Raw genomic sequence first — 27,043 nt, 5'->3', positions numbered from 1 at the left:
TAAGTCCATCTTCAGAACTCTGGGTCAACAAGTGTTCTCTCCTTAAGAATCGGTGTGGAGTCTTCTTGATTCCTTTACCTGCATTCTGGGATGGACATCACCTCTACCTGTGGGCACTCTTGTCTCCTGAGTCAGAAGTCTCCCATTTCTTGCTTTATTCTCGTTTCAGTGGAGCGTATCCTATAGTAGCTTTCTGAGAAAGGAGTCCAGGGAGGTGAAATTGATCCTACATCCTTGTTTGATTGATTTTTTGCATGAGTATAGATTTCCATGTTAAAAATAACCTTCCTTCAGCATTTTGAGATTTACCTCATTCCATTTTTACCTATTGACCTATTTAAAACCAGCCAAGATTTAAGAGTGTAATAGCCTTTCTGTTCTGTGCGTCAGGAATTTGGGAGTGGCGTAGCTGGGTGATTCAGCATCGAATGACTCATAAATTTCCCTAAAGTTGAGGCCTGGGGGTGCCGTCCACCTGAAGCATGAACTAGAGTTGAAGGGTCTGCTTCCAGACTCCTGTGTGGCTAGTGGATGATGCTGGCTGTTGCTGGGGGGTCTCAGCTCCTCCCCACGACTTTTCCATAGGATCCTGAGTGTCTTACAACACGGCAGCTGGCTTCGGGTGAGCAAGTCATCAAGGGAGAGTCAGCCGGAAGCTGTCATGTCTTTGATGACAGAAGTCCAGCAGTAGCCCACTGAGAGCTCTACTCCAGGCCCGCCAGAAACAAACACATGTTCGTCAAGTGCTGGGAAATTTTAATCTATGATTTTGTTTATATTTTACCCCCTTCTCTTTTATCTTTTTCCTGATTCCTGTTATCCATATCATTGTTAAGCCAGACTATTGCGGTGCTATGGAAACCCTGTGTGATAAAGCACAGTGACCCCATAGGGGTTTAGGCTGTGGCGTCAGATAGAGCAGCTGGGGGGTTCGAACCACTGACCTTCCAAGTGCTTAATTATTATGCCTCCAGAGTGTCACTGGCTCTCTTGTTTTGTCCTTCTTTCTAGCTTCTCATTGTGAATTAGATGGGAATTTACATTTCAGATGACCAATTTTGTATTCAAGAATTTAAGCTATGTAATAAAATGATTTAAAAAAAGGAAAATAAATAAATTGGAAAAAAGAATTTAAGCTATGTTCTCTAATTTTCTTATCCTTTGTTTCTCTACTCTTCATTGTACTTCATTTTCTAAGATGATTTCTTTAATTGTAGCTTCTAAGCATTTTTTAAATGTTTCTTTTCATGATATCTTTTTTTTTGGCAAAATATCTTTTCTGTTCTCTGAGTGCTTTTTTATTTGTTTATTTTTAATTTATTTATTTTCAATTTTTAAAATTTATTTCTTAATCATTTTATTGGGAGCTCTTATAAATAGTATAACAATCTATAATCTAGTTAGATCAAGCACAATTTTACAATTGCTGCCACCATAAGTTTCAAAATGTTTTCTTTCCTCTTGAACTCCTTGATATCAGCTCTCCTTTATCTCTTTCCCCTCTACCCCCCCCCCCCGGAACCCTTATTGTTATATATTATTATTATTTGTTGTATCTTACACCGATCAATGTATCCCTTCACCTGCAATTTTGTCATGTGTTCCCCTCTAGTGGGGTTACACAGTCATCATTACGATCAGCTGCCCCTTCCCTCCCCACCCCCACTTCCTGTACCCTCTGGGAATCATTACTCCTGTGACTGTTTCTGAAGGGTCATCTATCTTGGCTTTCATGCATCAAACACTCTTAATTATACAAAAGAACATACAGGGGTCAAAAGAACATGCAGAGGTCTAACACGATTAATGAAGTAAAATAAAGACCATAATAGTAAGGGGGGGACATATTAAAGAACTAGAGGATAGTAATGTGTTTCATCAGTGCTATACTGCTCCCTAGATTTACCGTCCCTTTCCTGTGGCCTTTCTGCGAGGGACTGCCCAATTATCTTACAGGTGGTTTTGGGTCTCCACTCTGTCCATGCTCCTTCATGTCAATTTGATTGCATTTTTGAACTTCTGATACCCACTTCTGTCGACACCTCATGATCATACAGGCTAGTGTGCTTCTTCCGTGTGGGCTTTGTGACTTCCCTGTTATTTGGTCGCTTGTTTAAATTCAAGCCTTTAAGATCCCAAACGCTATATTGTTTAATAACCAGGCACCATCGGCTTTCTTCACCACGTTTGCTTATGCACCCGTTTTGTCTTCAGTGATTGTGTTGGGAAGGTGAGCATCAGACAGTGCCACATTATTAGAGGAAACTGATCTTGTACTGAGGTCAGACTTAAACAGAGGCCCCAAGTCCATCTGCTTCCTTGTTGTGTTTACATGTACACACACACATAGACAAACACACCTATATTTATATCTTTACTATATATGTATCTATTTATTTTTACTTTCTCGTTCTTTCTTCTTTTTCCTTTCTCTTCCCTCCTGCCCCACTATCATGTTTACCCATAGTTCACCTCTCAGTAATTCCTCTTGGATACATTTCAATTGATCAAACACCACCAGGAACACTATACCCTCCGCACCATCAATTTTAGATCCCTTGCTGTTCCCCTCTCTGAGTGTGCTTGTAAAATAGCAGACTGTCCTTGCTTCTGGGTATCAATACCATCTGCTTTTCCTCTAAAGAAGATGTTCAGGACGGCTTTGTCTTGGTTTGGGACGTTTTCTTCTCCTGCATTGTGTCTGCAATTTATTGTGAGTTGTATTAGGTAGAGAGAGGCTGGCAAAGGGAGGAGAGGTGCAGAGGGCACGGATCTAGGAGAAATTGTAACCAAAGGGAGTGGAAGCCCATTTCCCTGTACCTACCTCTCCAGCACAAAGGAAGGTTAAGGGCAGAGAAGGCACATCTCCTTGTCAACGGAAGAGAGTGAAGGCTCGGTGGAGAAAGACAAGATATTCACATTACTACGGCAACGACTTCTTCAGTCTTATTCATTGTGTTTGACATCCACACGCATAAGAGCAATGGAAAGACCAGGGCCTTGGTCAGGCACACCTTAGTCCTCAAGGCAACATCCTTGCTTTTCAATACTTTAAAGAGGTCTTGTGCATCCGCATTATCTAATGCAGCTCATCCTGTGGTCTCTTGACTGCTGCTTCCAGGAGCACTGATTATGGATACAAACAAGGCAAAATCCTTGACAACCCCAGCTTTTTCTCCCTTTATCATGATCTTACCTATTGGTCCAGTGATAAAAGTTTGGGTCTTCTATACATTCAGTGGCAATGCTGAAGGCTTCAATCCTTGATCTTCATCCGCAAGGGCGTCCAATCCTCTTTATATTCAAGGTTAATCATTTGCATACTGCAGGCTGTTAATAAGTCTTCCTCTAATCCTGATACCACATTCTTCCTCACATAACATAGCTTCTCTGATTATCTGCTCAACATATGGGTACCTCCCCCTCCCCACTAAAAAAAACAACAGAAAAAGCTCCACTGGGGAGAGAGCGTTCACAGTCTGCATTGTTCCTGTGCAGTGAGCATCAAGCAAGGTGCTCTAGTCTGTGCACCCAGCGGCGCCACCTACAGACAGTGTTTCTGGTCACAGTGAGTTTTTTCGTAAAAGCAGTTTCACTCGAACCTTGTTGTTTGTGATGGCCAATTTAAGAGAACAGTGTGTGACTGGGAAATCCTGTTTCCTGCTCCGGAAATATGCTGCAGAAACTTGTGATGTTGAACACAGCTTACAAGGACAGCACTATGGGAAAAACTCAAGTGTATGAGTGACTTTCGCATTTCAAAAAAGGTGACATGTCTACAGATGACAAACCTCATTCTGGATGTCCGGCAGCTTTCGGAACGGACACAAATGTAGACAAAATGTGTGCACTTGTGCTAGAAGACCGATGATGGGCCATTGAAGAGATGGGGACGTTATATGGACTATCTTGGAGCTCAGCTCAGCGAGTTTTGTGGCAGACGGGGGCCTGGCTTTGCAACGGTGACAACACACCTGCTCACGCAGCCATCTCAGTGCTCCAGTATTTGACAAAAGACAGGATGCCTCTCGCCCCGTCCCTCCCTCCCCCCCATCTCGCTCCGTGCAATTTTTTCTTGTCTCCATGAATGCAGAGGGACATGAAGGGACAGCGATTTGACGACTAGGTGAAGAAAAACGAAGGAGGTGCTGTCAGCCATCCAAACAGATGCGTTGGAACAATGCTTCCAAGAATGGAATCACAGATTTGACAAATTTGTATTAAGTGTAATGGAGAGTGCTTTGAAGGTGATAAGATTGTTTTATAAAAATACTCAAACACACAGCTTTGCGGGGGAAAAATCCGGTGGGTTTATTTTTTTTTGGGGGGGTACCCGTTGTACATATTGACCAGGTAAGGAGAGAGGATACAAACTTGATGCACACCTTTCCTGATCTTACGCCATACAGCGTTCCCCTATTTTGTCTGTGCAACTTCCTGTTGACCTATATACAAATCCCACATGAGCACAATGAAGTGTTCTGAATGCCCATTCTTCTCAAGACTACCCGTAGCTTGTTGTGATCCACACAGCCAAATGCCTTGGTAAAGTCAATAAAACACAAGTAAACGTCTTTCAGGTTTTCTCTTCTCTGAGCCAAGTTCCACCTGACATCAGCAATGATGTCCCTTGTTCCATGTCCTCTTCTGAATCCAGCCTGAATCTGGCAGCTCTATTTGAATCGTGGTACTGGAAAAAAAAAACACAACTGAAATTACCATGAACTCCTAAAAACAAATCTATATTGGAAGAAATATAGCCAGAGTGCTCCTTAGAGGCAAGGATGGCAAAACTTCGTCTTACATCCTTTGGACATGTTGTCAGAAGAGACCGGTCCCAGGACATCGTGTTTGGAGGGGCAACAAGAGAAAGGCCCTCAACAAGATGGATTGACAGTGGCTGCCTCAGTGGCTCAGACACAGGGACCGTTGTGAGGACGGCGCAGGACAGTGCAGTGTTTGTTCTGTTGTGCACAGGGTGGCCATGGGTCAGAGCCCACTCTGGCACTGAGCAGCACTAGCAAGGTGCTGTTAAGCAGAGGCCTAAAGATGGCTATGAGTAGGAACCTATTCAATGGCACTTAACAACAACCAAAATAGCTGAAGGGACTCTTGGATTTGGGGTCTGTGTTAGACCGGGTTCTCTAGAGAAACAAAACCGGGACGCTTATGATAATAAGACAGATGGATGGATAGATAGATAGATAGATAGCTGATAAACACAACACAAAGGAATATAACAACTAATTAGTCCACACAGCAGTACTGAGCACTCAGTTCAACTCACTTCCATGGAATAGTTAATATTATAGAAATCCAACTCACCAGGGCTGCTGGGCCAAGGTCAAGGAAGCAGACAGCTGAGTCTTCCCTCGGGCAATGCAGGCAATCTGACCACAGGCAACAAACAGCAAGGCAAGTCACCAACAGTCAGCAGCTCAGGAGCTTAGTGAAGCAGGCCCAGAGGAGATATCAATACAGCCCCTTCCTGTGACGTATGTCCTCACCTGTAATTAGGGGGCTTGCATGTCCCCAGAGAATATAAAAGGGGCTGGGGCTACCATTAAACTCTCTCTCCCTCCACGTGGACCATCATGCAGAGCTGAGGTGAGCATGCTACCATGAATTGTGTCTGACTCCCATTTATTTCACTTCTATCTCTCATGCTCTCTATGACTTTACTATGATCTTTACTTATTATCACTGTACAATTGCGCCTATCTGACCCGTAATGATGTGTTAGGGGCTGGCTTCCCCTGACAGGCTGTCCCACAAGTTGAGGTAGAGAACTAGCTAAAGCAGTCGCAAGCAGGCTGGTCCCATCACCAGAGAACAAGAGAGAGAGGGAGGGGGGTGGGGCTTGCCAAACCACTTATCTCTTCGCCCTCCAATCAAACTGTGACCTGATTAATCCCACATGTTCCTATTGGCCAGGTTGGCACAATAAACCTACCTATCACAGGGGCTGTGACAAAGGCCTAGCATGCGGTCTGGGGTGCTAGAATGTCGCACATTGAGGGAGGAGGTATGCTGGAGGGGGAGTGCATAGCTCCAGAGAGCCAGCCCGGAGGAGGAGGTCCGCCACTGGGGAAAGATATGGTTCAGCTGTACGTTCTGCCAGGACTTTTAGACTAACTAAGGGCCCATTGGACCTCAAACTCACTCGCACTATTCAAACCTTTTCTCTGATTCTGGTTTGAAAATGCCTCTCTCGAGCAGGACGAGAACTGGGGAAGTGGAGAACCTTGAAACTCTGAACCTCCTCTGATAGCATTTTGGCTTTTTTGTTTGTTTTTTTCTCACTTTCTCCTGTTTCAGATTTCCCAAGTGATTCTTCTTAAATCATTTTATTGGAGCTCGTACAACTCTTATCACAATCCATCCATCCATCCATTATGTCAAGCACATTTGTACATTTATTGCCATCATCATTCTCAAAACAAATTTTTTCTACTTGAGTCCTTGGTATCAGCTCCTCATTTTTCCCCTCCCTCTCCACCCTGCCTCCTTCACAAACCTCCTAAGTAATTCATGAATGTATTAATATTGTCACGAGCGACGTGATCAATAATTACTGAATGCTCTTTGACATTTTTGAATGCTCGGTTTATTCACTTCAAACACACATCAAACAATCTAACAATCTTAAAATTAACTTAAGTCATTAGCTAGAAGGGCAACACAAGCTTGATTCAGCATATCAATTGCTGGCCCTTAGTCCCGTTGGCCATTGCCTTCATGGGTGTCCTCACCCGGGTGGAGCTGGGGAGAGCAGGAGCTGATGGCTCTTCCTTGGTTCCCAGCTCTGAGTTCAGTCTCGCTACCCGGGCCTTTATGGGCGGTCTTGCTGGCTCTTTGACGTCATTCCGGCATTCCCCAAGATCTTATCCGGGTCCCCCAGAGGTGTCTAGGGAGCTTCTAGGTGCCGCTCTGGAAGGTGGTTTACTTCTTAGCAGTGAGTCTGCAGTGACTCAGCATTTCTCACTGGGTTTTCAGTCTCTCTCAAATTGGAGTCACTTATGTTCTTAGGTGGTATGTCATTCAGCATCTTGCAATGAAGTTCCGTGTCTTGTAAAGCAGCTCCACGTCTTGTAAGGTAGTTTTACCACACGCCCGTCAACTACGTTAAAAACAGGGACTAAAATGCTAATCGGAAGCTCTGGGCACAGGAATGTGGTGTCAACTTGACTTTCTTTGTGGTCACAAGGCTGTCACTTGCTTGTACAAGCGGGGGTGTGGCAGTCACATAATTTCATGTCAACTTGATGAATAAGTGCAGGGGCGGAGTCTAGCCTGTCAATCAGGTCACGGCCTGATGATGATCCCTCCTTGTGGGTGTGGCCTTCTCATGAGGATTCTGAGAACTTCCTCTCTCTCTCTGCCTTTGTCTTCCTGTTGACAAAACACGTCTGGCAAAGACTTGCTGAGCCCTCTGAGTGTCTCTGCTTCACCTGTTGAACAGCCACATTGGGGGAGCGGGAGGAGCCACGTGGACACCTCTGTCTGTGGTGAGATGCTTCCACCATCATTGGATCCACAAGACTTTTTAGGCACCGGCCTGAGATCTTCCTGCATTCAGCATTATTGCATGAACTGCGTGAGTCCGAAGAAGAATTTATGGACTAATATTGGACATATGGCCTAATCTTGGACTTAGAAACATGATCTGGACTGGGCTAGGATGTTTTTTTCAATATACAGTTACTCTTTGATCTAAAGCTCTGTCTGACACACATATGAGTGTCTCTGGATTTTTTTCTCTAGTCCACCCAGACTAACACAGGGAGTCAAAAAGTTCATGGAAAAATGGAACTAAAAGATCATAGAAATTTTATTTATTTTTAAGACAATTTTAGGGAACATGATCCACATTTCATACAATTCAATCGTTCTCCAAGAGGAGTGATACAGTCATCACCACAACTTTTTAGGAACATTTTTTTCTTTCTTGTACTCGTGTTATCAGCTCATCATTCCCTACCAGCCTCCCTGCCACCCACCCAGGAAACCATTAATCCAGCTACTGTCTATATAGACTTACCAATCAGGGATTTCATAGACAGAAAAACATTAAAAACAAAACGAAAACAAACAACAACAAAGCAAAGCAGAAAACCTCAATCAAAAAGAAAGTTGAAAAAAATTTAAACTACAATTTAAAAATGGGTCTAAAGCAGTGGCTCTCAACCTTCCTAATGTCACGACCCTTTAATATAGTTCCTTATATTGTGGTGATTTCCCCCCAACCATAACATTATTTTCATTGCTACTTCATCACTGTCATTTTGCTACTGTTATGAATCAGGCGACCCCTGTGAAAGGGTCGTTCGACCCCCAAAGGGATCATGACCCACAGGTTGAGAACTGCTGGTCTAGGGGTCAAATGTGAAGGTGTTACATTTTAACCTACCTGCACCTGCCATCATCCATGAACCTTCTAAAGCCCTCGCAGAAACTTCGAAGTGAAGATCTTTGCTTCCAGGCTGGTCAGACTTCCAAAAAAGAGGGAGAGGCCTGGCTGGTGGCCGAGCCCCAGAAGCAGAGTTAGCCTGTGCCTCTCCACGCTCCATGTCATCCAATGCTCCTGTGTTCCGCCCTCTACCACCGGCAGCGGGCCAGGGACCCTCTGTTGTACTGTCACCCAGAAGAAGCTTCCAAGTCTGCTGGGATCAAGGGGGTGGAAGACAGAGGGGTTGGCTGGATTCTTCGTCCCTTCCAGAAGAACACTGGACTGGGGCCAATTCATGTCTGTCTCTGGCTCTCCCACGGACAGCCTGGAAGCTGGCTTTCTAGACAGTGGTTCTCAACCTGATGCTGCACCCCTTTCATACAGTTCCTCATGTGGTGGTGCCCCCCCAACCATAAAATCATTTTCGTTGCTACTTCATAACTGTACTTTTGCTACTGTTATGAATTGGGCGACCCCTATGAAAAGGTCGTTCGACCCCACAGGGGTCGCGACCCACAGGTTGAAAACCACTTTATTCCACCTGCTGGGCCACCTGCTTTCCCAGCTCCCTGGGGCAGATGCTGCCGCCTCCTCTCCCGTGTTCATCATTTGCTGGACTGGTGTCTTTTAAACTGACCAGTTTCCAGGGAAGCAAGTGTACCTTCAACCCCTCATTTCTGTGTGCCTGCACCATCGTCTTCTGGGTATTGCCCACTGTCAAGGGAACCAGAGCCAAGACGTGTCCCTAGGGCTGTCTGCCTTCCAGGTCCAGCCCCTGGCTCCTGGACTGCTGGGCACGCAGGCAGGCATCATGAGGACAAGTCCCAGAATCTTAGGGGCCGAGAGCAGGGGGCAGGGCCAGGGAGTTAGATAAACAGACCAAAGGTGAAAACAGCGTAAGCTGCAGACCAGGCCTGGCTAACAGGACCAGCATGCCAGCCATGAGGTGGGTAGGAGGTCCCCCCAGCTTCCTGGCCAGCATGAGGGGTGACTGTAGGGCTGGGCCCTTGCTCCCCTGCCCTGCCATCAGCCTGCTGGCCTTCCTGGCCCTGCTGTGTGGCATGGCAGCCGCGACCCCAGTCCCACGCTGGCCTGAGCCTATGTTTGGGCGCCTGGCGTCTCCTGGCTTCCCAGGGAAGTACCCCAACGAGCAAGAGCAGCACTGGACCCTGACCGCGCCCCCCGGCTACCGCCTGCGCCTCTATTTCACCCATTTCGACCTGGAGCTCTCCTATCTCTGCGAGTACGACTTTGTGAAGGTGCCACGTGGGGGCAGGGCCTGGGGCGGGAGTGGGGGCAGAGTCACCCTGGGAGCAGGGTCTGGCCTCAGCCAGGAGAGAGGGCTGACCTTGCTGGGACCTTGCCCTGCCTTGCCATGACTCTGAACCCCACAGCTGAGCTCGGGGACCAAGGTGATGGCCACGCTGTGCGGTCACGAGAGCACGGACACGGAGCAGGTGCCGGGAGACACCATCTTCCACTCCCCCCCGGGCTCCAACCTGGAGGTCACCTTCCGCTCCGACTATTCCAACGAGAAGCCGTTCACCGGCTTTGAGGCCTTCTATGCAGCCGAGGGTGAGTGTGGGGGGAGGGGGCGGTGGGCCCGAGTCACGGCAGGTCTCCTGCAGGCTGCCCTCCTGCCCCCGGAAGGGCCTTGGGCAACACACACGCCGCCACTTCTGTGCCAGGTTCTGTGTCAGGGACCCTGGTCACCTCTAGTCCTTACGGCCCCCTGAGATGCGAGGGCCGAGAACCCCACTGGCAGGCAGGAGTGTGCAGCTCTGCTGGGTAAGGCCCGCCAGGCTGCGGGGTTAGCCAGGACTCACTGCAGGGCCCTGGGCCATGATGCGGGTTGTGTTGCCACTAGTCTAGTCAAATGCGTGGCACCCACCCAGTGGCACCTCACGAGGGAGCCCCGGTGGTGGAGTGCTTACATGTTGGCCTGCAATCCAAGTAGTCTGCATTTCAAAACCACCAGCCGTTCTGAGGGAGAACGACTGAGCGACAGCCGCGGAGACCCCCAGGGGGTCGCTATGAGTCGGCGTGGACTCGATGGCGGTGAGTTTGGCGTGGCGTTGAGCAGCACCTCAGAAGAAAGGCCCGGCGATCCTCCTCCACCCAGGGGCCAGGCGAGAGAACTGTCTGGATCACTGAGGCCGTGAGGCAGGAGCCGTTCACAGGCCGTGGCGTGGTGTCCGTGGTTGGTCCGGTGTTTGTTTTAACACCTGCAGCACCGCCCCCCTGGTCTGACCCCGGGCTGTCGCCTTCCCAGGCTGGGTCACCTCCGCAGGACACCATGGCTCCTGGGGCCTCAGAGTCTCCCTCCAAGGGTGTTGGGCCTGGGTGGGCTTCCATTCCTGCCCCGTGGACTGCTCCCCTGGCCTGCTTCTCCGCCAGACATTGACGAGTGCCAGGTGGGCCCGGAAGAGCCACCTGCCTGTGACCACCATTGCCACAACTACCTTGGTGGCTTCTACTGCTCCTGCCGCCCTGGCTACGTGCTACACAAGAACAAGCACACCTGCTCAGGTGAGTGGGGCCTGGGGGCCAGGTAGCTGTCCCCAAGTCCCTGCCCGACACCACAGGGTCCTTGGGCTGGTGGACCCGCTTCGGGACTGGCCTCCTAGCCCTCCTCTTTCCACCCCTTCTCTGAGCCCCGAGCCCGGCGGCCTCTTCCCTGCAGTCTCCTCCCTGTCTGCTGCCCACTGCTCCCCACTCTGTGGCCCTTTCTCCCAGGGTGGGGGGACGTAAGGCTGCCTCCTCTGGCCACCTCAGGCTTACAAACCCCTTTTGTCCCACAACCCTTGGGGAGGGGAGGGGGGCAGGCATGTGTTGGTCTCACGGCTTGACTTCCCTCCTGCTGGCCAGGCTCCTGGACCCCAAGCCCATTTGTGGCCCAATCCCTGAGCCTCTCTGTCTCTCTCTGTCTCTCTCCTCTCTTCCAGAGAAGAGTCACTAGCCCCTCCCGGGGCTTAGCCTGCCTAGCGGGCCAGAAGCCAGAGGACCCCACGGCCTGCAGCCCCCACTGCCCCCACCCCGGACGTGACAATAAACCCAGCTTCCCTTGCCATGCAATTTGTCTCTGGAGTTTAAGGGGACGGGCGGGCGGCTGGCTGCTCAGACCCTGGCCCCCTCGCCCCCCCTCCTTGCCTCCCTCTCACCCATACTGCAGCCAAGGGGGCCCCCTCTCCACAGCACCACAGGCTCCTCTGCCGGGTTCGGACAGTTGGCTCCAGCCCCGTGTTGAAGAGTGGGGTTGGGGTGGGGTTGCCGCCCTTAGGCCTGGAGCTGAGGGGAGCATCCCAGGACCGCTTTCTGTGCAGCGAGGAAAACTCAAGTCCCAGTGTGTTGACCCAGCACGGTCCACTCAGGGAGTGCTCACCCAGGGGGGCAGTCTGGCCCCCCAAATCCAGCTGGCAGCTCCTTCTCCCCTAGGGAAAAAGGGGTGCCAGGGTGGGGGTCCTCCCTTCCTAGAAGCATGCAGGCTCTAATGCCTGCCCCCTAGCCCCTCTGCTGCCCTAGGGTCAGGGTCAAGGGGACGGTGGGGGGAGTCGGGGTGGGGTTGCCACCCCCTCCCTTGAGTGATGGAGTTCCAAGCACTCACCAGCGCTCCCCAAAAGGAGAGAGCCCTAGACTCACTAGCTGTCAACACTGACTCACTAGGTCAGTGTTGACAGAACTGCCCCAAGGTCTCCCAGGGCTGGGGGTTGGGGGTGGGGAGGGTGGGGCCTGCTGGACTTCAGGAGGCCCTGGTGGGCCCTCTGGTGGATGGGCTTTGGAATTGCTGGGGCTGGGCGATGGCGGGGGTGGGGGTGGGGGAGGGAAAGACCTGGCGGGGGGGGGGGGTTGTCCATGTAGACCGCACCCTTCATTTCCCATGAATTTGTGGGAACTATGGTGACCCCCCACTCTTGTGTGCCTCCTATGCACCCCCCTCCAGAGCCTGGCCTCGCTCACCCCTATCAACAGGGGGCGGTGGGCGTGAGGGGGGGCCCTGGCAACCCCCTTCCTGAGTGTGGGTGGCCTCTGGAGCGCAAGCTGCACAGCAAGAGAGCCTGCGGCCTAAACAACCCCACTGAGGGCGGTGTTTGGTGTGTGCTGTTGGTCTCAGACAGGGCCCGGATGGTCCAGTGTCCTCTGTCCTTGTGCTGGGCCTCCCCAGTGGGGCTGTCCCATAGGGCCAGAGGTCACCGCCCACCACTCACCCAGCCCATCGTCTCTTCCCCTCCCAGCGCTGTGCTCGGGTCAGGTCTTCACGGAGCGCTCCGGGGAGCTCAGCAGCCCGGAGTTCCCCCGGCCGTACCCCGGACTCTCCAGCTGCACGTTCAGCATCCTCCTGGAGGAGGGGTTCAGCATCCTCCTAGACTTTGTGGAGTCCTTCGACGTGGAGACGCACCCCGAAACCCAGTGCCCCTACGACTCCCTCAAGGTGGCGCTCCTGGGACCCACCTGGCTTGGCTGCCCATCTCTCCACTGGGGTCCCGACCTCCGCTTTCTAGGGCTCCTGTCCCAGAGATGCCACCGCGGTGGCTGAGACCAACAGAACGGGGTTTTCTCTCACAGTACAGGAGGCTGCACGCGCAGGTCCAGGCAGCAGCTCCAGGGGAAGGCTTGCTCTCTCTGGGTGGCCTCTGAGGAAGGACTTTGCTCTTCAACTTGTTTCCCGGTCCCGGAAGTCTCCCTTTGGCTTGGCATCGGGCCTTCCCATTCTCTGCTGGCTTCACCTGCTCCTTGAGTATTGCGTTCTTTAAAAACAATGACCACAAAAATCGTTCTCTTGTGAATTAGGCCAAGGTTTATCAAACACATCGTCCATTTCACCTGTTTCACCGCATTCATTTCCATCTCCTCCCTATGTTTCCTGACTTCTTTCCTAACCTTTCCGAACTCTGTCCTTGGGCAAACGCTGACCCCTGGATCCCAAATGTTTGCTTATTCTAAGGTGGGCACCCATCGGTTGTGTTACCATTCCCCTTATCGACCCGTCTACTGTTTGACTGAAAAATTGAACCACGGGGAAGAATTCTGTCCCAAGTTCAATTCCAAAGAGTGAGCAAGGACCATAGTGTCAGGCCTCCACCAGTCTCTATTCGACCAGCGAAGCGGGGCTTTTTCAGGATTCTGAATTTTGTTCCACATCCTCCCCCTCATTCGATTCAGGACTTCTAAGGCGACCCCCTTTCACAGCAGTTGTTTGCCGTACCTGGGCACCGCCTAACTCTGCAGGGCTCAGGGTGGTGGACCCGGGTGTTGGCTGGGTCCATTCGTCAATTATTGTACCACCTATTTCAGTCCACTTTGCGTCATTCTGTTTCATTTTGCTAGAGGCCAACAGTGGCACCTTCAACATCTGCTCTTAAGCTTTTAAGACCCCAATCACTGCTCCCTAAAGTCTGATGCAGATGTCGAAGACTATGTTATGCCAGTTGACCTTGGCATCCCCTGAGACTATGGTCTTGAGCCCCCAGGCTCAGCGACCCATTTCCTTCAAGGTACCTGGTTATAGCCCATGTGTTTCCATAACTCTGACCCCTGTGTGTTTTCCCACAGCCATAGACAGAGTCAAGGTCAATACTCATGCGTGAAGAGCTTCTATCAAACCATTATGCATGTGTGGGTCTCACATCTGCTCAGTCCACATGTCTCTAGCCACATGTCTACTCACTGATGGGCGTGTCTACCACAGCTTGGCCTCTGTTGATGGGCGTGTCTACCACAGCCTTAGCCTCTGTTGATGGGCGGTGTCTACAACAGCCTTGGCCTCTGTTGATGGGCGTGTCTACCACAGCCTTGGCCTCTGTTGCCTTGAACCCTCGAACTCCTCTGACTGTCCTCCAACCTCCCCACCCAAGTTCCTGGAATCCACTTGGATCCTCTCCATTTTGAAGCTCTGTGACTATATCCTTACATCTTTTTACTTTGTAATTGTCTTCATTACAAATTGCTATCTCTGGTTCCCAAGTTTCTGCCATATGTTTTACTTTGGCTATTTCGATATCTGGGTTGTATGCTAATCGTAGGCCCTTGGCTCTCTGTTTGAAGAACTCCATTTCTTGAAAGCTTGGTCTGGGCTTTGAAAATCCCTGATTTCTGCTTTTTTGGAAGACCCCTAATTTTGGGTTTGAGGGACAGTTATGATGGGTAGATAGTTCTGGGTTGGCTGGCAGTTTCTCTGTTTCAGAGATTTACCTGCCACCCATTGCCTTCTTGTCTGCCTGGTTTCTGCTGAGAAATCAGCGTGTAGTTTTAGTGGCTACCCTTTCTAGCTCACTTTATATCTCCTGAAACACTCTCGGGATTTTCCCCTTGTCTTTGGTTTTGGAAAGTTTGATCAGGTCTCTCCCTGTTCTGAAATTTCAACGACACACATATTGTTCCTGTGGATTGTGCCCCACATAATCCTTAGGCTTTCTTTGAAAACGTTCTGTCGTGTTTTCTGATGGTTCCTTTGGAAGGTTAGTATTGAAAGATTTGTCTTCTAGCTCACAGGTTCAGACTTTGATCGATCCAGTTCTAGTCCTGGACCCTTTCAGTGTATCATCAATCTCTGAAATCTTAACCTCCATCTTTTGCATTTCTATTTGCTGTTTTTGTAGTTTAAAATTTTTTCATGCATTTTTAAAACTTCTTCTTGGAATATTTTCCTGACTTCCTCCACAGCTGTTTCCTGTGCTTCCCTTGCCTTCCTTGGTCTCTCCCGATCCGTTACAGGGTCTTTTTGAATTCCGTACCAGGTGGGTCCCGTGTCATTTCTCCCTGAGAGTGGTGGTCGTCTGGCTGTGTCTGAGCCTCTTTGTCTTATTTCCTCCTGTGGCCTGAACCGTCTGTTGTTTCTAAGGCACTGTGGTGTTGCGCTTGTATGTAACTGATGATCGCATGTTGGTGTGACCTGAGGCCCTCACCACCGTCTCCTGGTAAGTGTGGCAGAGAATGTGTGTGCAGTCCTGCGTCTGCTCTTCAGGTAACAGCTGAGGGCAGGTCTGGCCTGGTGGCACAGTGGTCACGTGTTGGGCTGCTAACTGCAACGCCAGCAGTTTGAAATCACCAGGCACTCCTGGGGAGAAAGTTTGGGCTTTCTACTCCCATAAAGAATGACCGCCTTAGAAACCCACAGAGGCAGCTCTAGCTTGCTCTGTAGGGTCATTATGATTTGTAGCTAGGCTTGTTCTGGGTTTCGAGTTGCTGTCCACTGATGCTCAGATAGTACAGGGATGGGTAGTGGCCTTCACGCAGTAGTTGGGGCTGTAGGAGGCTCTGTGGGCTGGGCTGCGTGGGGCTGGTCACTTTCTCTTGTCTGGTGGGACAAGGGGTGAAAAAAAAGCAAAAACAAGCAGTGGCAAAAAGAAAAATAAGCAGGAGAAAGTAGGCAAAGAACAGTTAGAAAAATAATTTCATAACTAACCAGAAGAAAGGAAAATAACAAAGGAAGAGAAAAAAGTAAAAAACTATAATCCAAACAGGTGGGGGTTGGTGGGGCCGAGAACAGTAGAGGAAAAAGCAAACAAACAAAACCCCAGGAGACGAAGGAAAAAGGGGAAAGAAGAGAAGGAGGGAGAGAAACAGGTGAAAGCAGAGGGGGGGGGTTGCTATTTAAGGGAAGGGACCGAAAAGGGAAACACACACAGTGAAGGGAGGAGAGAGCTGTGAGGAGCAAGGCCCTCCTGTTGGTCAGGATGCTGTGCCAGCCCAGGGCTCACGGGGCAGGGGCTGAGGGGGACACTTGTCCAGCACGGAATGCCCACCAGTCATGTGTCGTCTGGGGTCAGGGCACCTGATCCGAAAGCAGTTCATCCCAGCTCAGCTGGTGGCCGAGGAGGTCAGGATGCTTGTTCCTGGAGTTCTTTTGGCCCCAGAGTGCACCCATGGGTGGGGGCTGGGTGGGCGGGGCGACTGGTGATGGAAGGAGTTCTTGCCTGAGGAAGTGGCCAGTCATCTGACACTGCTGGGGGCGGGGCTCCCAGTCCCCAGCCAATGAGCTTGCGGCTCTGACCTCAGGCAGAACTGGGGCTGCTGGCAGTGGGGGTGTCAGTGGCTGCTGGGTGGGTGAGGGTGGGGTCTGGCCACTCTTCTGGTCCCCAGGTGGGTCTTGGGAGCAAAGCCGGGTCCCACCTTTCTGGTCACCAGCCGCCAGGGTGTGTTTATAAAAGTTCAAGATGGCAGCCACATCAAGTCTGCAGGTAATTCACCTGTCTGACTCCTTTCTGGCCCTTTTACTTAGCTTCTGCTAATCGGCATCCAGTCCACGTCTCTGTCCTGTCCTCTGACGCTCAGGGTCATCTCTGGATCTGGTCCTCTGGTCTCTCGTGTCTTTGTCCCAGAGGTAGAGCGTGTCTGCCCGGGTCCCCATCTTGCTGGAAGCCTGTCTTTTAATATTTTGCAAGTGATTGATTCAAGACACAGCCTGCACGAGTCCTCCCTTATTAAAACTGACAGCCCACCCCCATGGGATTACAATCACAAGCCCAGAGGGGGGACTGCCAACACTTCGTGGGTTGGGGGTGGGGTAGGAGAAGCTGCATGCCTTGGAAAGTGGTTGCTCTCCCTGATCCAGGGCCATAGTTACGTACTGACCCAGCCTGCCCCTCTGCCCTTATCCCCTGGAGGTGGGGGCCCAGGGTGTGTGTGTGGGGGGGGCTCCATGTGTGAGACAGGCGGTTCAGGCCAGAAAGTGGGAAGGAGCTCTCCAGCAGCATCCCCTCCTCCACCCATAGGACCTTCAGCAGAGCCCTGCCCCCGCTGGCACTCTCCACAGGGCTCCAAGTTGGGCCATGCCTTTTAAAGGGAAGGACATTCCCCCATCCATGCCTCAGGCCGCCTGCCTCTCCCTGGAGCTGCCAAGGGCCCAGGAGGCATCTCTCCCACCCTATGGGACCCATGGCAGCAGGGCCTGACGTTCATGAGCCTCTCCTCTTCCAGATCCAAACTGGGAGAGAACAATATGGCCCCTTTTGTGGAACAAAGCTGCCCCCCAGGATTGAAACGAAGAGCAACATGGTGAACATCACTTTTGTCACTGACCAGTCGGGGGACCACACAGGCTGGAAGATACACTACACAAGCACAGGTGAGAACGGAAAGCTCAGAGCTTCCATCTCTGCCTAGACGGATGGTCAAGGGTTCAAGAAGGTGAGCCAGGAGAGAGTGACGTGGGGGGTATTCAAGGTGACCCGGAGGGAACTCTCCTGGGCCAGGCCTGGGAGGCAGAGCAGCTGTGAGTGGGGTGGTCTAGGAGGCAATGATCCTCAGAGTGGAAACACTCTTTATCCCTCCTTCCATCCCTCCATCCCTCCATCATGCATGCATCCATCCATCCATCACGCATGCATGCATCTATCCATCCATCCATCACGCATGCATCCATCCATCATGCATCCATCCATTGTCCATCCATCCATCATCATGCATCCATCCATCCATCCATCCATCATCCATCCTTCCCTCCACCCAGCCATCAGTTCCTAGTCTCCCAGTGCTGCTGAAACAGAAACCCCACAAGTGGGTGACGTTGTTCATTTTAAGCCTTGTCTTGTGAACGAGGCGTAGGGTTACAGGGCAGAGCTCAGATCTGACCGTCAACACTTTACATCACTTTGTTTCAATGCATCCATTGTAATCCCCTTATGTCCCCTACTCGCCCCATGTCCTCCCTGCGTTCCCGGTTTCCGTTCCCCCTTCAGTGCCTTTGCTCTGGACTTGGTCCTGGGTCAATGCTGCCCTAGTGATCGCAGTGGATGATGATGCCACATGGGGGAGGGTTCAGTTCCAGACCTGAAGGGTGACAAAGGGCCCTAGGAGTCTCTATCCAATCAGTAAGCCTGGTCTCTTCTTTGAGTATGAGTTTTGCTCCACACTTTCCTCCTACTCAAACCAGGCTCCTCTACTGTCAGGGTGCGGGGTCCCCAACACTCAGACGGGTCCTCAGGAGCGAGTTTGCGATTGTGGAAATATTAAAGACAGACAGCGGGGCACAGGGGCTTCAAGTCCCAAGTCAGGGCAGAGAGAGAATGTAATTTCCAATGGGCATATAGATCTGTCATAAGACATGCACATTATACAGCTAACATCAGACAGAATTAATAGGTAATATAAGCAGGGAACACAATAAACAAGCAATAAGGTGAGTCATCATCTTGACCTACTGCTAGCTGACCCCAACCCCCCTGGTCCCTCCCCAGGAGGTTGCTACATCTATGGTGGGTGGGATATAGCACCTGATTGCTTATCTACAGAAAACCTTTAGGCACAGTGAAGTAGCCAGACAGATGATGATTCATCTTATATGGTAGCTCTTTTTTGACAGTTCTTTTATGGGGGGGTTCCTGGAGGGACTGGGTCCAGTCCTGAGAATGTATATTAAGATTTATTTATATCTCATAACTGTGAGGGTCTTCCCCCGACCAGAGTCGGCTTTCCAGACCTGTAATTATGAGCATAGATGACTTAGCTAAGGGGGCTAAGAAAGGTTTCCTGGATCAGAAACCCCTCAAGTTGGAGCTAAAGAGTGAGGGGGTGCTGGGGGCCAGTAGAAGGGTTCTCCGGGCAGAAATAAGCCAGTGTTGAAGCCCAGCGGCACGGTGTGGAGCCCTGGGGATGACTCTGGACGGCGAGCAGGTTGGACAGATGGAGGCTTTCACTGAAGCTGCGGGGCAAGGAGTCTGTCGTGGGCTGAGGCTCCATCTCTCCACCACTCACCGGCCCTGCTTCCACCCTTGGAGCCTGGCCAAACCTTCCACCAGCTGTCCAATGGCGGACCGTCAGAATGCCAGGGGATCTTCCCCAGAACAGGGCGGCAGTGACTGGTGAATGTTCCCCAGTGAGGGACGCACACACTCACCAACAGAACAAAACAAGTCGGGCGGCCGAGCCTCACTGCGTCTGGGCTCTTGTGCTTCCTGGTTATGGGCATCCAACTGGTCATATCCTTTCTGAGCTGTCCGTCCCAACCTCCAAATGCGGGAGAACACCGTCTCCTGCCAAGAGAGGCTCTCAGGTCAGGCCTCTGGGCTCAGCGTGTGGTGGGTAGCGGGGACCATGAGGTCACAGGTGTGTCTCTTGAACACGAGGGAAGCTGGTCAGGAAGGCGACTCCTTTGACGGGAAGCCCAAACCACACTCACCGCCGTCGACTGGAGACTCAGCCGCCCTGTCCGTCGGGCTGGCTGGAAGTGCCCCTGGGTTCCCGAGACCGTAACTCTGCGGAGTAGAAAGCCCTGTCTGTCTCCCAAGCAGCAGCTGGTGGTTTCAGACTGCTGACCTTGCGGTTAGAAGTGTAGGGAGAGTGATGATCATGTACTTCGTGATGTGATTGAATGACTGAATTGTGCGGGAATGATATGCCAATAAAACAGGAGAGGCACTGGGGAAGCTTGCTGGGAACGGGGACCCTGTGTCCCTTGTCTGCTTTGGAAGGCCCATTACTTTCCATAGGTTCGAACCCATTGCCAGTGAGTCCACAGTGACTGGCTGAGGTCTCCGGAAAGGAGAACAGCCCCCAGAACCTGCTCATATGCTCTTGGTGCTTGGAAGCAGGCTGCCACATCATTCTTCTTCAGAGCAGCCGATGGCTTTGACCCTCTGACATGTTGGCCAGCGGCCCAGTGCTTAACCACTGCCTCACCAGGCTCCTTGGTCCATCCAATGGATATGCTGGTTCCAAGGGAGCCAGTAGGGGCAGACGGGCTTGGCCAGGCTCCAGGGTGAAACCAGAGGGCATGGGGGAGGGCAGAGTGGGCAGGGAGCCTGCTTTGGGTGTCGAATGGCTTTGGGAAGTACCCCCCCCCCCATCTTGTCCCTGGAGACTGGCTCCCCTCAGGAGAGCCTCTGGGCAGCAGGGGACCTGGGGCATCCAGGACGCAGACTGTGATCGGGACCCAGCTGCTCCAGGAGCCCCAACCGCCAGCCCAGGAGAGAGCAGCGACTGCAGGTGGGCGGGCATGGAGGGGGAGCTGTGGAGGGCAGGCCAAGTTTTGAGGCGAGTGCAGGCCTCGGGGTGGGGGCTGGTGACCTGCCCACTGGGGGTTTGTTCCCTTCTTGTGCTCCCCAGGGCTTTCAGGAAAGACACTGCCAGGCTTTTCCTCTGAGGTACTTCTTGGGGACCTCGACCTTCCAGGAGCCGTACTCCCAGCCCCACCACGCATGCACCTGGCTTCCGAAAAGGCAGGCACTCTCCGTGTACAAGCAGCACCTGGGCGTTAGGGCATTAAGGAGCCTAACCCACTTGCAGAACGCTCTCCTCTCATATGCTAAGCGTTGCCCTTCAGCCGTAAAGCCCTGCACTTTGTGCCAAATGCAGCCCTGGCACGAACAGACCAGGCCTCTCCCCTGCACAGCCCAGCCGTGCCCTGATCCGAGGGCACCACCCCGTGGCCGCGTTTCGCCCGTGCAGGACCGCTACATCCTGAAAGACCGCATCTCCGTCTCCTGCGAGCCGGGCTACGAGCTGCTGCAGGTACGTGTGAGCGAAGTGTGCGGTGTGCGGTGTGCGCTCCACGCCCGCGCGAACTCTCCCAGACACGCCTGCCCGTGTGGGCAAATGCAGACCGGAGACACGGCTGCTGGGGGCTTCTCAAACGGGAAAAGTTGCCTAAGGACAAAAAGGATGGCTGCAGAGAATCTTTTTAGCCTTAAGAATTCTGCTTCGTGAATTTTTTTTTTTTTTTTTTTTGTGGGGCAGTGATCAAATTGGGCGATTTCCCCTCTTTGGCATCTGGTACAAGAGTGGGTGGGGAACAGAGGCAGGCTTGCCCTCCTTGGTCTAGTCTCTCCGCCAACAGACTGTCCCTCGTGTGAAATGAAGGTTCTTTCGCCCACATGACCTTCTGCATGCAACTACGCCTGGGCTCACACACAAAAATTAGATGGCCCTTGCAAACAGTATATTCGGCAAAATTATAAATAGTGATCACTGTTAAGGGAGAGGGAGTATAATTTTAAAAAATGCTTAGCATGTGGCTTTAGGGGCACAGGTAAGAGATTAACATGTCCTCCTTTATGTTCCTCAAAATTGTCACTGGGTCCCAGTGGTGAAAAGCAATAACATTGAAATGATAGCTGGCTAGGCAGCCCACGGTCCTGTGGAGGGAGGGACAAAGGCAGAATGGAGGAGGGAGCAGCTTTCCCCACCTTGCAAAACTTCTTGGGAAGGCTCTTTCCTAGCTTCTGGGGCCACAGACCTGCTGAGTGTCTGATTAAGAAACTACCAGCCTGAGGTGGTCGGAAGGCTAAAGTTTCTCCCCAAGCCGTCTCCCTTTCAGGTTGGATTTTAGAACAAACCGAACACAAAATCAAAGTCAAAAAGATTTCCTTGTGGCTGCTTCCCGCACTGGGAGCTGATGGCAGACACTCGGCAAGCTTGCTGAAGGATCTGCAATACCTTTCCCCCAGCAACGGCCACGGGATAGAAAGCTGCAGGCACCTCGGCTCCTTGTCTGACTAGGGGGGCTTCTGCCAGAGCAAGAAAATCACAAACCTTCAGCATTGATGAAGAAATACTGATGGGTTATCTGTGGAACTTATGAGATATTATCTCGGGTTAAAGCAGAAAGCAAAACAGTAACTCAATAAGGTATAAATTGTAGCACAGATCAATTGGGCTCGCAGTAAGCCAGTGCGTGCGGGAGGATGCTTGGGGATAGCAAACAGCTGCTGGCCCTCAGGGGCATGTGTGGGACATGTCAGCGCAGTGTGCAGAGTGGACTGGATGGCAAACACAAGACATGAGTGTCTTCTGAATTCCTCCCTAGGGTTACTTGCCCCTGAAGTCATTTGCTACCATCTGTCAGAGAGATGGATCTTGGGACCGACCGATGCCAGAATGCAGCCGTATGGAAACCCATCACTTCTTCGTAACTTAACTGGGCTGTGAGATCTTGAGTTCCAGAGGTGCAAACTTTCCTGTCTCAGCGAACTGTTCAAAGTTCACAGCAGAATCACACTCTAGCGAGCATCTGCTTTAGACAAGTAGAATACACGTTGCTGGAAGTTATCAAGCAGACAGTGGTCCCCGAGTCCCCACCAGCGTGGAGATGCCACCAGTGTCGTTTTGTTAGGTGACCAGTCGACTCTGCTTCCCAGAGATCTCAGGGAGTTTCCAAGGCTGACTACAGCACCAGATGTCTTCTCAGCTGCCCTGCAGAGGGCTCAAAGGTTGATTTTTTGACTTGTAGCCAAGTCCCCAGCCACACCTCAGACACCTACTTGGTGCTGTCAGATGCCAGCCTTGACTCGCCTGAGTTGGGGTGTGTGGAAGCAGCGCCTACCTGGGTGTCTTGAGGAGCCAGTGGGTACCTTCAAACTACCACCCTCCCAGCCACACCGCCAGACGCCTTTATATTGGAGCCTAGACCTTGCTTTCCGAGGAACACAGGCTCCGCACGGACGGCTCATGGTAGTTGTGTGTACACAAAATCTGTGCATATTTTGTGGATTAAGAATTGCCTATTTAAAAAAAAATTGCCTATTTTTTCAATTCTCTTGACAAAACCAAAAATACAGTGGCACACTGCTCAGCCAGTTCCCCTCATAACCACCACTGAGGCTTTAGAGTCTGACACTTCTTTTTTTAGCCCCATGTCCTATTTGCGTTGCTGCGGTGGTCCTGTGGACGATGGACGGACAGAACCAGTCAATCCTGTTGTCGGTGGGCAGCTTGGAACTCAATGCTGTGGCCACTGCATCTGTCACCCCACCACAGCAGTGGCCCCTCCCAGCAGTCTGCCCTAAGGTGTTCAAAGTAACCACATGCATGGGATAAAGAGGGGAACTTGAAAAAGCTCAGGGGGAAAAGTCGTGAACTTTTACATCTAATTTCCCCCCCATGAACTTTTTGTTGGTATAGGCTAACAGAAGTTTGAAGAACAATTAGTGAGGCCGGCAGGCACAGGACTGGGCAGTATCTCACTGCTGTTAACAGGTCTGCTGAGTTGGAGGTGACTTGTCACCTAATGGCATTTTCCATTAACCCCAACATTAATAGATCCACTCGTACTGACGGCATATTCCATTAAGTAGTCTTTTAATCTGACTCCTGTTTCTACAGTTTTTCACTTCTCATACCCACGTACAAAACTTGTCTCTACAAGTCCCTGAACTTTAGTCTTTACTTTCATGAAACTCCCAGTGAATGTTAGGAAACCAATCAGGGCTAGCCGTCTTCAGAATCCAAAGCTTGAGTCTGGGCTGCATTTTGTGCTGGACATCTCGTCACCCATTTCCTTATCTAGACAGGCAGCATCACCATGGATTTAGGAATTAGAATACACAGCACTTGGCCATTTTCAAGTAGATGCAAACCATTTAAAGGTAACCTTTTAATGCCAACAATAGTACCTGTCTAGAGCTGTGTCTGAGATGGAATTTATTTTCCCTAATCAGTTGCTTCATAACGTGTCCTCCAAATCAAGCTGTTTTAACACTTTTTTTCTCCTCTCCCACAGTTGATCATCTTCCTCTCACTCCTCCCCCCCCCCCGAAATGGTTTCACCCCAAGCTAGCCATTTAGGTGGGATGCTGGTGAGGTTTGAATCACCCCCGAGTCTCTCCCCTTGGAGAGATGGATGGAGAATGTCCACAGTAAGCTCATTCTTAGAGTTAGTCCTTTTAAAAACCGTGTGTCTTAACAGTCGTGGATTGTGGCCCTCCTGAAGACCTACCCAACGGCCGAGTGGAATACATCACAGGTGCCGAGGTGACCACTTACAAGTCTCTGATTCAGTATAGCTGTGCCGAACACTTCTACACAATGAGCACCAGTCACGACGGTAAGAACAGGCCCCACACTTGGGGATGGGTGACATTGGAACCGAAGCCCTCGGTCTGAAAGTCAAGTTTAACCAACATTTTTGACTACTGCGAGACCAAAGATTAGAAGGCACTCTCCTCTCCTGCTAAGTGAAATATCACAGCTGGAGTGACTTTCATGTCAATTTGCAGGAATCTGAAAACAGATCTTATCTAGTAAATGACTACGACAAACACACAATATATTCCAAATGGTTTAATTCAACAAGTCAAACACCTTATCATTAAGCACTTGAGAGCTTGATACATATTCAAGTTACACATCTAAAAGGTTTCCACTTTGCAAGCAAACATGGTAATGCAGAGACCGCTATTTATGAACTCATGTAAAACGGTTATTCAGACACCTCTATTTCCCACAGATGCTCAAGAATCAACATTTTTCAAGGGGTATTCAAGCAAATGACAACCACCTTATACATTCAGTTAAACAATTTTGCGTTTCCAATGATTTGCAGGTAAATATGTGTGTGAGGCTGATGGATTCTGGACGAGTGCCAAAGGCGAGAAATCACTCCCAGTCTGCGAGCCCGGTAATGGGTGCATTTATACCCAGCTTCATAATTGATGGAGAGAAGTGGGTAGGAGCAGAGATGTAACTTCAGCACTGGCTCTCAGGCCGTTCGCATCTCCACACGATCTGTCCTCATTATCCCATTGCCAACAGAGAGGTGGTTGGGTGCAGACTACACCAGTCATGATTATTTTGGACCTTATAACTAGGCAAGCATAAAAAATTAAATGATTTTTAAAATGAGCTGAGCCCATTTATACCCTTATACACATGAACTCTGCTGGCTCGATACTCTTTTTCTCCAAAAGCAATTGTTTTCAATGGCACCTAAGTTTCAAACATTAATAGAACTTGAAATGGTCCTGAAGATAAGCCACCTCAGAAAGATTATAATCACTGTGTTTTTTTCTTTTTTAAAAAAAATATGGAACGCTTCACGAATTTGCGTGTCATTCTTGTGCAGGGGCCATGCTAATCTTCTCTGTATCGTTCTAATTTTAGTATATGTGCAGCCGAAGCGAGCACCATTACCTGTGTTTTTTGGCTGTTTAAAACTGTATTTTAGCTTATATGGTTTAAGTCTGGACACAAATATCTGGAGATAACAGCACAGAAGCTACATTAATGAGCACAGATAGCAAATAAAGACACAGGGAAACTTAGTGTCTGAAACAATCAACTGGATAATCAAAAAATAATTTCTGAACTGGAATGGTCCAGGCTACAACCGTAAATTCCTAAAATCTTTAAAATGTTCAAAGCAGAAATTTTGCAGCTCTTATGACAGTGACTTACTGCCTGCTCTATGAATCATATTAAGACCCCATTGTAAAGAGAGGAAACAGAGGCAATAAAGGTTACTTCCTTCCACTCTTCCACCCTGTCACCCACTGAGCATCAGCTCAATCCTCCTTTGCCCTCTTCAGTAATTCCCTGCATCTTGTATGTAGACCATGGACTTGCAAAACATAAGATGCTGAAAATTAATTTCCACTTATTTTCTGCCGAGCTCACAAATCCAAAAAAACTACCAGGTAGTTGAATTGTGCTGTTTTACAACCCCCCCTAGGCTTTTATAAAGGTGTTACAGAATCTGCTTCTTTCCCCAGTGTGTGGGCTATCAAGCCGTACCACCGGAAGCCGTATCTACGGAGGGCAAAATGCAAAGCTCGGCGATTTTCCTTGGCAAGTCCTGCTGCTGGGAGAAACGAGAGCGGCAGGTGCACTTTTATCTGATGAGTGGATCCTAACAGCTGCTCACGCAGTCTATGGGCAGAAAGACGATGCACCCTCTTTGGACATCAGAATGGGTGCTCTGAAGAGATTATCACCACATTATACACAAGCCTGGGCGGAAGCCATTTATGTACACGAAGACTACAGTCATGATGCCGGTTTCAACAATGACATAGCACTGATCAAGCTGAAGGACAAAGTCATAATCAATAGCACCATCATGCCTATCTGTCTGCCAAGAAGCAATGCAGAATCCTTCATGAGGACCAATGACATTGGAACAGTAGCTGGATGGGGCTTAACCCAAAGGGGTTTTCTTGCCAGAAGCTTAATGTTTGTTGACATACCAGTTGTTGACCACCAAAAATGCACTGCTGCCTATGCAAACGACTCCTCCACAGGGGCCAGGGTCACCGCGAACATGCTCTGTGCTGGCTTAGAGGGTGGGGGCAAGGACAGCTGCAGGGGGGACAGTGGCGGGGCTTTCGTGTTTCTAGATAACGAGACCCAGCGGTGGTTTGTGGGAGGAATAGTGTCTTGGGGCTCCATTAACTGTGGGGAAGCAGGGCAGTACGGCGTCTACACCAAAGTCTTTAACTACATCCCCTGGATCAATAACATAATTAATACATTTTAATTACATATTAAAAAACCCATAAAAGATGTTAGCAGCGGTATCAACACAGAATCCCGAACACAGCAGCTGTCATGCTGTCCAACCAGACAACAAACAGTTTAAGTCAGAAGGCCAGCCACGACAGGCGCAGCCTGGCCTGCCCACACCCACGTCCCAGCAGAGCCAAAGGGACATAAAACCAGCTTGGCAATATTCTTACCAAAGCATTCTAAGTTCACTGCCTAATTTGCATGTACTTACAATTTTGTGGATCTTTTCATACTACCGTGTGCATTTCTATAAACAGCCTATTGCTTTGGGCTTGCTCTAAGAGTGCTTTATATGGGGCAAGACGGGTGCAGGAAGAACCTGGACTCACTTGGTTATAAATAAATCAGAAACATGACACTTCAGCCCAGGTATTGACTAAT

General features: G+C 50.3%; 1 protein-coding gene and 1 non-coding gene across 2 annotated transcripts; one reads left to right on the top strand and one right to left on the bottom strand.

Annotated features, from left to right (window-relative positions):
- Nucleotides 1–9,381: 9,381 nt before the first annotated feature.
- MASP2 (MBL associated serine protease 2) lies at nt 9,382–26,633 on the top strand. The gene is made up of 11 exons (XM_075560096.1): nt 9,382–9,395; nt 9,480–9,708; nt 9,844–10,024; nt 10,847–10,978; nt 12,682–12,878; nt 17,366–17,513; nt 20,778–20,896; nt 22,191–22,269; nt 24,069–24,206; nt 24,705–24,779; nt 25,870–26,633. The coding sequence occupies exons 1-11, from the start codon at nt 9,382–9,384 to the stop codon at nt 26,631–26,633; spliced, it is 2,076 nt and encodes a 691-aa protein (XP_075416211.1).
- On the bottom strand, nt 25,179–25,285 carry LOC142438168 (U6 spliceosomal RNA). Its single transcript, XR_012782596.1, has one exon. It is a non-coding gene; the product is annotated as a U6 spliceosomal RNA (small nuclear RNA).
- Nucleotides 26,634–27,043: the final 410 nt, after the last annotated feature.

The sequence above is a fragment of the Tenrec ecaudatus genome, chromosome 1, assembly GCF_050624435.1.
Source record: "Tenrec ecaudatus isolate mTenEca1 chromosome 1, mTenEca1.hap1, whole genome shotgun sequence".
NCBI classification, from domain to species: domain Eukaryota; kingdom Metazoa; phylum Chordata; class Mammalia; order Afrosoricida; family Tenrecidae; genus Tenrec; species Tenrec ecaudatus.
Note: the sequence above shows the minus strand (reverse complement) of the source record. Positions and strands in the feature narration are given on the sequence as shown.